At 37.9% G+C, this 12,475-nt stretch overlaps 1 protein-coding gene across 2 annotated transcripts in view; it reads left to right on the top strand.

The window, feature by feature from the left end:
• Positions 1 to 565: 565 nt before the first annotated feature.
• Positions 566 to 12,475, top strand: part of LOC139148126 (ankyrin repeat domain-containing protein 27-like) — a 42,442-nt gene continuing 30,532 nt past the window's right edge. For both annotated transcript variants that reach the window (XM_070719427.1, XM_070719428.1), the window contains exons 1-8: positions 566 to 702; positions 2,281 to 2,492; positions 6,041 to 6,160; positions 7,672 to 7,731; positions 8,505 to 8,595; positions 9,012 to 9,089; positions 10,073 to 10,227; positions 11,074 to 11,196. In XM_070719427.1, the coding sequence (XP_070575528.1) occupies positions 2,391 to 2,492; positions 6,041 to 6,160; positions 7,672 to 7,731; positions 8,505 to 8,595; positions 9,012 to 9,089; positions 10,073 to 10,227; positions 11,074 to 11,196 (729 nt within the window). In that variant the 5' untranslated portion in view covers positions 566 to 702; positions 2,281 to 2,390. The remainder of the gene's footprint in view (positions 703 to 2,280; positions 2,493 to 6,040; positions 6,161 to 7,671; positions 7,732 to 8,504; positions 8,596 to 9,011; positions 9,090 to 10,072; positions 10,228 to 11,073; positions 11,197 to 12,475) is intronic.

Consider the following 12,475-nt stretch of genomic DNA (forward strand, 5'->3'; position numbering starts at 1 on the left):
ATTGCTATCACTCTTGTTTCTCGCTTATGTACACTCGTCTATGGGGCGAATAGTCCCAGAGCTGAATAGCCCACGAGGCCTCGAGGGACTGTGGTCTAGTCTGTCTTTCATTCACCCGCGACATGTTTTTGTATAACGATAGTGCACTGTCGAAGTCTACAAGTCTACAAGTCATACTTTACAAGTCTTTTGTGTCATTCGCGAATTGCCATAATTATATCGTCAAGATGCAGTGCAAGCGCGAAAATCGAAATTTAATATTTCAAAAAAAGCATCGGTGAATTTTTTCCTTCTCGCCGAGGAAGTAAGCTTGGACCGTGATCTAATGTTTTCGTGTGGCTGGGTATCCTCAAATAGAGATTTTGACCCCAAAATTTACATTTGAAAAGAAAAGGTCATGATTTTCATAACAAAGGGCGAAAAATTAGTCGATTGACACGTAGATCCAGTGGCGTGATTGGCTGGAATACGTTCTGAATACGAATTATAAGTAGACAGTCCCTTAGGTCATATATCACATGTATCAATGTACATGGTCAAGAGGAGATGAGAAGTAACGCGCAACCATACAATCATTACGTATTCAATATGGCGACGTGCTGCTGACATTGAGACGACAATACCTATAATGGAGGTGTTGCTTGTACAGAATGAATCCAAGATTTTTTTGATCCTGTGTATCGCCGATCATGCCTCTCGACAGTAAGCGAAATTATTCAGTTTCTAATGATACATTTAAGTGGGAGCGTGGATGAGGCTTGTGTATTCGTTCGTTGGCTGTCCGTCTGATGTAGCCTGTCGATGAACTGTAGGGCTTTTCTTGTATGTCACTCCATCATTCCTTTAGTTTGCACTTCTTGGCGTTTTTGCAGCTTCAGAATCAATTTACATATCACAACACTACAATTGTTTTGATTGCAAATAACGGACCACGGATACCGTGAACGGAGACTGTTTCATTTCACTGGCGGTATACACACACGTCCCGTCGGTCACATGGTGCGCGTCATAGTCATACTCCCTGTCCTTTTGAACTCCGATAAACATCAAGCCTTCAAGGACTCTTGCGTGTTCGAGTCAGGATAACAAAGTAGGGGTAACATATGTGTCCACGTGTAAATTGTTACTTTTTCTATGTTGTACAAAATTGTGAAAAATATCATCGGACACTTCACACACAGCAGTGCACTTCACACGTCATGAAAGTTCACTAAAACCATGGAGGTAGGAAGAGCCTCCATGCTAAAACTAAGGAAACACTGCCGCGCAGGCAACATGTTGACAGTAATATTTTTTCCCATATTTCACTTGACTTGCTTTGCTTTGCTATCAAGTTGAAACACTGAAGAAGTGGAATCATGGCCATAAAGTCGCGACGTCATACCTGCTATAGACACAACATAGCCACAAACTAATGACGTCATGCCTGCCATCGACGAAACACAGAACTCCTGTATGGGCCGCACTACAAAGTTACTGCAGTTTCTTATAGCCATACCACTTCTTGAGTATTGCCTCTGTTAAGCACATTTTCTCTTATCACAATGCCTTCCGTATACTGGTAATCTGTCTTGATTCATGGAGGGGCCATATATTAGGATGTACAGTAAAGACTTGTGTAAACTTTGAATGATGTCGTCCCATGGTTTTCAATGATGGCAGTACTAGTACTTCAAGTTCTCGATCCCAAGCATTTCCTGAAACATCATCCCTTATATACAGCCCAATTAGCAAAACCATGTACTTATCATTCAGATGGGCTTCTAAGCAATGTAAACCCTGCAACAGCAGGCAAGCATGCACAAGATTTTGGTACACTGCACTGCAAATCAGCCTATTGCTAAAATAAAACAATGTTAGTTTTAGCATCTAAAAAGGAGATTGCCGATTAAAAATTGAGCAACCGTCATAGTTTAAACATAGCATACATACTCAGTGTAAGTGAAGTGGACAACAAATGACAATAGTTGAATTCAAAGTGCAAGCTAAATGTTATAATAAAACATTCATAAAATAAATTTTCAAAACATTTATATCATTGTTTTGATTGTTTCTGTGTAGTTAATCATTTACTTGGTTATAATGCCCATTTTTCCTACTATCTAAATGTTTCAAGGTTTGGTATTAGCCTTGTATGCTAGTTGAGGGACCTGTTTTGGCACTTGTAATTCCTAGTCTTGAATAGCACAGTCAGTGTGAACTCTCTGAGTCTTGTCAAACAAACCAACGTATGAGCTCACTTGAAACACTGACAGAATATAATTGTCATTTTTTCTGCAGAATGAATAGCTAACTTTGACACATGAGCATAATCTACAGCCTATGCGATTAAAACATGTAAATGAAGAAACTGTTTTTCAAGTGAAACGACTGCTGTGATCCCCAATATCATGGAGACCTATGATGAAGACATCGCGGAAAACCGTTTTTTCCGACTTATGCAAAATAAATACAAAACTCTGTACGAAAGAGCGGCTGACAATCGATGGACTGTAAGTATTTTGTTATCAAATAACTAAATAAATATTTTGCGTCCGACGGTTTACGGTATTAAAGCCCCAATAGTTGCGAATTATATGAAATTTTTCATTTTATTTTCAAACCAACGTTGGTTCATGTAAATGTGCTGACGAAAGGACATGTATAGACGTATCACTGCTGCTTGATTTGGACCATGACTACATATTTTAACAAGTTAAATAATAAACGGGTGTCACACCCGTAAAATGGCACCCCCATAGAAAAGTACAAAATTGCAGTATTTCTTGCACATACACATTGTAAACAAGCATGATTCCATTTACTTGAATGCACTCGCACAATGACGGACATTATGTTGTGTAATCTTTATTTTCTCTGTCCCATGATTGGTTTTTGAAAATGGCGGGAAATCTAAAATGATTGTAAAACGTTTGAATTTACATGCCACTTTAGACACTTATGACCGTGTTATACACTTTTCAGTCTCTAACGGGTCTTATTCAAAGAAAACTGTTGGAAAACTGAGGATATTTTGAGATCGGTTTATTACATATTCACAGCTATTGGGGCTTTAAGTTGCTGATTTCACCTGATTGTCTTTGTACAGTCAGTAAGTAACCTTTATTGTGTCGCATACATAATGATAGTGATACCAGACTAGTAGTAGGGATGAGCCCATAAACTGGCGCAGAGTTATGTGATGGCAATGAAAAGTGATAGTTCGCTTTCATAGTAGAAGGGTTTTTGATAAAATGTGCTCTAAGATACTCTCCTTTGTCGAAGGTGTTGGTATGGCCTCGCTGGCATGGCTAACCAGGGTACTTACAATGGGTTTCAATTCAGTGCCACAACTCTGTGTGTGAGACAGACACACTGTATGTACAATATAAACAATTAGCTTGCGTATCACCACACATTTCAAAGTCACCAATTTATCGGGACAACTCTGTCTTGACCGATAGCTGAACAGTTGATTGCACTTGATTGACAATGTACTGTAATCGTTACTAGTAACAATTACAGCTCAAAGTTAGGAGATGTTTGCTGAAGCTAAAACTGTCTCACATACAGAGTTATTGCTCCTAATGTAAACCCACAGTAGCACCCCAACTTCATGAAAACTGCTGACTACTGTCAAACAGTGTTATAAATTTCATCCATATTGCCTTTTTATTTATATTCAAATTTCAAAGTTATCGTCGCAACTCAATAACTTATAACTAAACTTTCTCAATAGTGAATCTTTATCAAAGTAGTAAAAAAAATTGAAGCTGGGGCTGTGACATTAGACAGTACACCTAAGCATTGTAGGAAATTTATGATCATACTGCAGTGACTTAGATATGTAAAAGTGAGTTGCTTGTGGCCACTTTCAGTGGCCCGCTGATGAGTCCTTACCATATCACAATATAGGATAATAAGATCAGGGCTCGAAATATTACCTGTCTGCCTGTCCGGACAAGTGAAATTTGGCCTGGGACAAGTAGTTTTGAAAAGTACTTGTCCAAGTGGACAGGTGGGTTTTTTCAGCCTGCAACCAGTATTTCAACCTATTGACTACAGCAAATATTCATCAGTTTAAATTATATAACAGCGTTTCCGTTACAATTTCAAAACTTGCGTACGATTTTACGCAACTACGTTCTTATTTGCGTAAAATGTATCAACAACTCGTACGGTTGTCGGTGAGAATCGGTATCTGAAGTGAGTTGGGCAGTCTTTCTGTCGAACTTGGGGGTTTCCTTTAATGCGCATGCTCTATTAACAAAAAACAATAACGTGGGGGCTTCAAGGTATAGTAGCTGAACGCTTGCAATGCCGTGATGCATGTCGCGTATATGATCGTTGAGCAGCCTAATGACTTCATGTTCAAAGTTTCAAAAGAAAATACTTTCTGACAATGAAATTAGTGTTTTCAAAGGCCAACAAAAGCAGATACTGATCAAAGTCCAACGGGAGCTCTCAAGATGCAACCCTACAGAGTGTAAATCATCACCCGTAAACACTTTCCAAATAACATGCGACCTAATGACCATGATTAACTGTATTGTATTACCAACAACGTAGACTCGATGGATTCTCGATTTTTTTGCATCTGTAGTGTCATTGTCTATACAGAACTGATTGACACGATGCTTTGTGATGATGAAATACAAGGTTTCATAAAGAGTTGCCGTCCGCTAAAGTCTAAAATGTTGCAATATCATGATAAATGTCACTTGCAAGCAGGTGCATATGTTCTATTTTTGTCCTGCATTGAACCACGTTGAGGCAATGTAGTGTGAGCCAAGTACGTCCGTGTCATGGGGCGGCATTTCTCAAGGCATATTAATTAGTTTACGCAGTCATGATTTTTTTTGCGTATTTCAGACTATTTTGCGTAAAATACGCAGGATTTTGCGTTAACGGAAACACTGTTACAGTATATACCTTTTACAATTTTGAAAATCATTATTTGGATATTTACCTGAGAGAAAAAAGTAAATAAAATTCGATAATATCTAATCACTGTTTACAGGAGGCAGCTATATTGATTTATCTAAGGTCATGTCTCAAATCTCTTAGACTGGGAGATTGTCAGAGCTATTTGACACCGCTGTTACGCCAGTTTGCATATGATACAGGCATAAGTTTATTGAATTGAATTGAAACTAGTATAGTTTCTTAGAATAAATTATGCCATTTTGGACAGGTACTTTTCTCACTGGGACAGGTACTTTTTATTTTGACTTGTCCAGTGGACAGGTGGTTGAAAAAAAGTATTTCGAGCACTGAAGATATATTGTGATATGTATCTTTTTGCAAACAATGAGGACTAGCTGTAGTATCATGTTTCCAGCTCAATTCATTACAATCTGGTTTCTCACACTCAATACAATCTGGTTTCTCACACTCAATAGACACCGTAAATCCTCACACAGTTGTCAACTGATTTGAATATTTGAATATATACAAAGTAAAAATTTGCAGTGACTGCGACAGTGTGTCAGCCAATGAGGGTACAACTCCCATAAGGTACATGTATTTGTGGCATTGAATAGTTCATGTCAGATGCAGAGATAGCATACACTACCACAACAGGAAAGCAAAGGTACACGAAAAATTGAAACTTTGGCATCTCTACGGTACATAAGATTTTAATCAGATTGAATAATACACGTGCATAGGATGTCTAGTGGCAGATTACAAAAAAGACCAGCTGTAACGTTTCTAATCAGTACCATATCAAAGTGTTCATAGACTTGATAACTATAGTGACATATAAAAGTTGGTGACATGTTTATTGTATGTGCCGCCCTGATTTCTAAAACGTGTGACAATTATTATAATGATACACCAGTGATGGGCCAACAGTGTACACACTGTACACAGGCAATATTTGAAGCATCTTCAGTCCATGTGAAAGAAAGCAGAATGTACATGACTTACTGTTGCTAGGTGAGGTACACATTAAGGTGAATGTCAAGTTTATGTTGAAATATGCTGTTAGTGGTATAACTGAATCATCATAGGCAAGATAAATCATGAGATTTGAATGTCTGTGCTCTTCCATCATCAGATATGCGTACCAAGGTCTGGAACATTTTCCAGACATTCGCAGACTTCAAGTGATATGGAAAACCACATCCTTAGACCAGTACAGAACAACTCCCAGACGTATGTTACCGTCAGTGAAAAGGTAAGAAGCCAATACTTAAGTGGAAAGGAATTGTGGCTGCGGATGAGGTGTGCAGTCTACAAAACAGCCTCTCTCCTTTCATTTCTGTCTAGTGTGTCCAGTGATTGGGCCTCATTTCTAGTGTGTCCAGTGATTGGGCCTCATTTCTAGTGTGTCCAGTGATTGGGCCTCATTTCTAGTGTGTCCAGTGATTGGGCCTCATTTCTAGTGTGTCCAGTGATCGGGCCTCATTAGCAAGTGCGTTCACACATAGACCATTTTTTAGAGGGTCTATGGTTCACATCGGCACACCTATTTTTAGAGCCTCTTGCCCCTCTCATGAGTTGACTGTGTTACAGCCCCATTGTACACTATTGTTTGTGTTTGTGTGTGTGTGTGTATTTGAGTGGGTCATTGCAGGATGAGGTTGGCGTTGACACTCTGGACAAGGAAGTTGGAGATCTAGGAAGTGTGTTTGTGTTTCCTTCCAGTGGATCCATTGGTGTTACCATGCACCAGCAAAAGTGAAGTTCTCTCTCCATGGCTGCAATGGTGGATACACGAGTGAAGGAAGAATGAATGAATGAATGAATGAATGAATTTTTAATGAATAAATGGGCTAATTAATCAAAGAAAACTCTGTTAACTGCAAAATTTGTAAAATACAGTTCCATGTTGTACTCAATCATGTTGACATTCCAGTGCTCAAAGCAGCTCACATATTTGTGTACTGTCTGATGTGAGGGTTGACAGCTGAATTTCAATCATGACTGGAATTCATATCGCCAACAGTGACATTCCCTGTATACATGTATATTGTACCCAATGCATTGAATTGGCACAGCTAAATCTCTATGACATACTTAAAAAAAAGAAGAAAAAAGAAACATAATTGTCTGACACAACAAAGTTATTGCTGATAAATTTTACCCCATTTTTTCCCTTTCATATTGCAAAGTCTACATCATAAAAACAACATTTTTGCCATTTGTTCCCACATCGATAAAAGTCTCAAAGTGCAACTTCAACCTTGGACAGTGTCAGAGAATTGTGTGCTTTAGGTTAGAGACTTTTTCTAGTATGGTTAATGGTATTTTGCCTGCATTATCTGGCTGTGGGTTATTTCAACATTTCATATTTCCATCAACTATACTATTTCATTCATTTTTCGATTGCCTGCCGTTGTTATGTTTGGGTGTGTAGTTTTGGTATTTTCACTTCCGTACGCAAGATGAATCATTTGGCAACGACGAATAGACAGCGTATCGAGTCATTTGACAAGAGAGACAGCAGGGAGACAGACAGCAGGTACAGGCATTGTGTGCACAATGACTGTTATATAACTTATGAAACTTATGAGTACAGTCACCTCCATGAGTCACACCCCCATTTATTTTGTAACAAAAAAAACATAGGGCGATCTGAAGGGATTTTACGATTTCTCTCATTAAGATTGCCAATAGCAGCAGCTCACTGTTTTGAACTGAGGTAGAACAAATGCAGTAAAAACCAACCTTGTGTCTTAATTCCAGGAAGTACAGGTGACTGGTGATGTAATCACAACAACAAACGGATTCAAGGAAGTCAAAGCCGTAAGTGAAAGAATTTCAAGAATTATTTAAAGGAAAAAACTGTTACATCAGATCGTGGAATTGAAAATGTTATGTCAGATTGCATGGCATTTCCAGTGAAATTCTTGGCCAAGTTTACCATTGCCAAACAATTCATAGTTACTAGGAATTTTTTTGTGATCATTAGATGTTTAGTAAACCTAAAGTGAAAACACTACATGTACTTCTCGTTTCTTCAGGGTTTTCATCACATTGCTCCATATTGTACATGTAGATTGGCAAATTTTGAAACTTTGTTTTTGCTGTTCAGGAACAGTTTTAGTGGTTAAATGTTATGGTATTTTTTGAAATCTAAATTATCTTATGCTGGTCAAGGACAAACAGGAGAAATAAAATACCTTTGTTGAAAACAACCATGAAGCTGAATGACATCTGTGTGTGATATGATTAGAATCAAGTGTAAGTTTGCAGTACAGTCGTGGAAAGTTGTTGCTCTGCAACAGTAGGAATTAGCTCAATATCACTCACTTTTGCACATAATTAACACAAGGTATGGCAGCCATTTTGAATTTCAAATATCAGTCAATTTTCGGCAGTTTTTTTTCTCCTGTCCCAAACTTTGCTTAGTGACCTCTGATATTTGTTCTTGACTGGTTATTAAAATGTTGCATTCAGGAAAGTTGGAGCTAAATTTTGAACCTTTCTATTTAAGGCTGGCATTACCCTAATGCATCAAACACTTTACCAAGTCTATAAAATCTGCATCAAACGGTTTTCTGTTATTGAATTCTAAGGTACGGGTCCTGTTTGAAGAGACGTTCTTCAATAATAAAGACGAGAGTTTCAGGGTGTTGTGTGTTGACCAACCACTTGAAGGTGGAACAGGTAAAACAATTTCACCGTTCGCTTTCGGAAGTCCATTAAATGTTACTTAGCCCAACAAAATAACAAAGAACCCATCACAGGCTTTAGTAATCAATTCTAAAATATTATAAAGAAATCTGTTTGTCACAGAGACACACCAAATATCACACTGGGTTGTCTGAAATAATTTATGTTAACGTTTTTGTTTTGTGCCTAGTGTATATACTTTTGAGGCCTTCTGATGAGACTATATTTTGTTTTTTAACTTTGTGTGCATGTACCTTTTGAGTCATGTGAAATAGGATATTGAAATTAAAGTGTTCACTATTACTGTATCACTGTTTTACAGTGCATTAAAAAATTCATTCTTTGTGTGTGAATTTTTGTTTTATATTTCATAAACAACAAGTCTATAATTCTCTTTTCTGTTTCTGCAGTCGACGACAGTGATCAACAGTTCTTAGTTAATCTCGACAGCTTAGAAGACTGCACTGATTTCCTGTGGGGTCATAAAGGTACGATTTTCTTCTAAAAAACAAGTATCAGTGACATCATTACGGTCAGTAATGTTGTTGATGGGTTCTTTTTCTTAACAAGCTAAGTTATAGATTGTTATTTTTGTGTCAGTTCTAAACATAACCATTGGGTTGAAATTTGCCACCAGTAACAAAGTATGATTCACAAATGAAGTTAGAAATACGAACGAGAAGAATTGTCGTGTATTCTTTTTTCTGAGATATAAATACATGTATTTATCCGTGGAATTGCCCAGGGTCTGGAGCATGTAATTTTTCTCAGAAATTTAGGGTTTTGTGCTTACCCGTATCCCATCCAGACATGTTCAAGTATGCTCAGTTTAATTGTTATCAAAGAGAAGGCAGAAAAAAGTGTGACTGATGCTACGTTGTTCAAAATATGTTGTCATATTTACACGTAACAAACTGGGCTTTTAAGGGTCATCAAATATGAAAAGAGAACTACTGATGAAACCAAAAATGTACAATGAACAAGACTCATACACCGTGATTTGGATTCCTTATTACCCATTGCTCAAAAACCTTAAAAAACCAGAGTGTGTGCTTGCGGAACATGATCTGGATTTGAAACTGTCATTGGAAGTTGAAATTTGGTGCTTGCCCGGGCATGGGCGCTTACATGAAAAATACAGTATTACTAACTAACATTTGAAGGGGATTCTCATGACAGCAACAAACATTTGAACGGGATTCTTGCGATAGTTGGGTTTGTTCTGATTTTTTGCAGAAGCAAGCTATCTCTGAACTCAAAGCTTTCACACAGTTTATGACAATTCTTAAAATATTAATTTTTTGCAACTAAAGATGTATCATACTGTACGCTCAATGTTTGTCAGAGCACTATAATGTTTAACCTTCGAAAGTTTTAACTGTAAACAAAAGCAGACAATAATTCCTGATTGACCCACCATTGAGAATCGAACGGAATAGTTGATGTTGTTCCTTGTACTTGTATTTGACAGTGAGCAAGCGTTCCCAGCGCCAAGTTGATGAGATGGTGGATTTATTCAACAAAACTTACCAGAGACTCGAAGCCGAGAATCTCAGATACTGCATCGATGCAGCTCATGCGCTGTTTACAAAGTGTGTGCAGACTGCTCTGAAAGATAGCTATCATGTAAGTACTACAAAAACTCTTCATACTCTTTCCTACATGTTCTCCATTAGACCACAACGGTTTGATATTTATAGTTGTAAGGTAAAATGTGCCTTGGGAACAAACATTCAGATTTTCAATCTTTTACGATGCTGTTTTGGCCTACCACTTGTGGGGGCTCATTTTGAAGCTCATGGAGTGAATAAAGTCGTCAGTTGCTTAGTTTTGTTGAAATCAATGATTTCGTTGGTGGCGGTGTTCATAACAAAGTGAGACAGTTACTGAGTTTTTGGCATTGTTGCGGGTGTGTGTTTTCAGCCATACATTGTCACAATGTAATGTACAGTTCATTGACGTTAATTTAATTGCCGGTTTCAGTATAATGCATCCAGGCTAGAGCTCATAATTACAATTGTCTCAGCTTTGCTCGAACGTGTAAATTTCATCTTTGAAAAGGAAATGAATTTTATCTTCCTGCTTATTTAGGTAGCTATTGAAGAGGTATGTTTTACAGACTGATTCAAATGTCTGACTGTTTGAAATTGAGGCACTGGTATTGCTTTAGGACACTGACATCTACATGTATCTGAATCTTAAGAAGTTTGTCAAATAAATTTGAGCCATAGATGCAGATGTAACTGTGATAGCCAAGTATCGTATGCTGTAGCATTGATATGCTGCAGTTTAACCCTTTCGCCACCATGGTTTGGCCCAAACCGCTTGTTGTCAATAGTGAGTGTGGACCGGTTTACATAGAATTGGGGGTGAACACGGTAAGGCACATTACACATAAAGTTATTTTGCCTCTGATAGATGTCAGAGTGTATCAGTTTACACTGTCATGAAATTGATTTTGTTGCCTTACAGAGAAAAGCGGTCAAGACAAACAGAAATTTTATGGATAACCTCAAAGTTGCCATGGAAACATACGTCATGAATGACGTATTCAAGAAAGTCTTCAAAGCGGTCAGTACGTTCTATGCAAGAGAGGTAGGCATCTTCTAACATGAGTGTAGTACCAGACAGGTTTTGACTTGAAATCCATGGTAAAATAAAACTGCACTTTAGCCTTTCGTTTGTGTTCTTGGTTTGTTTTCCAATTTCAAAAATGTTTTTCCAGTCAAATCCTTTAAAGGTAGAATGTGCCTCGAAACTGAAACACTTAAACTGTTGCTCAAACTTTCCTGACATGAAACTTTCAACAATACTCTTACCAAATCTAGAATAAAAATCAGGAGTCACTATGCAAATTTTGTGATTAGAGAAAGAAATTACCTAACATTTACTGATATTTGAAATTCAAAATGGCCGCCATCCCTGTGTTAACTCTATGGGGAAATGTAAAATTTTCCATTTCCCAAAAACTGTGATAGTGAAGTTTTCCTACACCAAGAGCTTTAAAATGAGCCTCCACAAGTGGTAGATCAGAAAAGAATTGTATAAATTTAAGTCAGAATATATGTGCCCAAGGCACATTAAGAGTTCTCAAACAATTAAAAGTATTATTACTCTTTATTGATCGAGAGCTCATTTATCTGGAGACTGATTAAGTTCTTCTTTTGTTTTGAAAGTCAAAAGTTATTTAATAAAGTTTAATAACACATAGAGTGGTGGTTATCTGGAATTTCATGTCTCAGTAAATCTGACACAACTTTTTGTCTAATTCAAAAGTTTCTTCACAGTTGCTTCATTCATTCTTGAAAACTAAGAGGAGTTGGGATGAACTTTCCTTTACCAAAGCATAGGCAAAAGTTGAAATGATTGAAACGTTTATTTTGAACCCTGTCACCATCATGGTTTGGCCCAAAACATGTTATTATCATCAATGGTGATTGTTGATCTGTCTACAGGAAACGGAGGGCTCCACAGGTGCAGCTGTGCATCATCTAAAAAGTTGAGAACTCTTTCTGTGCTGTAGTGTATGCACATGTATAATAGAAGTTGGCAATCTCAAATCAGTGTCTGAGTGAAATAAGACGAAGGCGTCAAAGGGGGTGTAGGGGGAGGGGGGGGTTTAGAGTACTGTACTCATGATCAAAGGATGGTGAGTTCATGGCCCGGATTTGACCAGTATAGCCAGCAGACTTAATATTTGAGGATGCTGATCTGGAGACTTTGGCATGGTGGTGTGTGCCCTTTCAGCAAAGCTCTTCACACCTCATTGCTCAGTTGGGTGGTGAGTTAATGGTACCTCGTCCCATACATGAGCTCCTTGGCCAAAGGAAAGTTGTAGCACATCCCCCACCCCGCCTCAGTGAAAATGTGAAAA

This window comes from Ptychodera flava, chromosome 13, assembly GCF_041260155.1.
Source record: "Ptychodera flava strain L36383 chromosome 13, AS_Pfla_20210202, whole genome shotgun sequence".
Taxonomy (NCBI): Eukaryota; Metazoa; Hemichordata; class Enteropneusta; family Ptychoderidae; genus Ptychodera; species Ptychodera flava.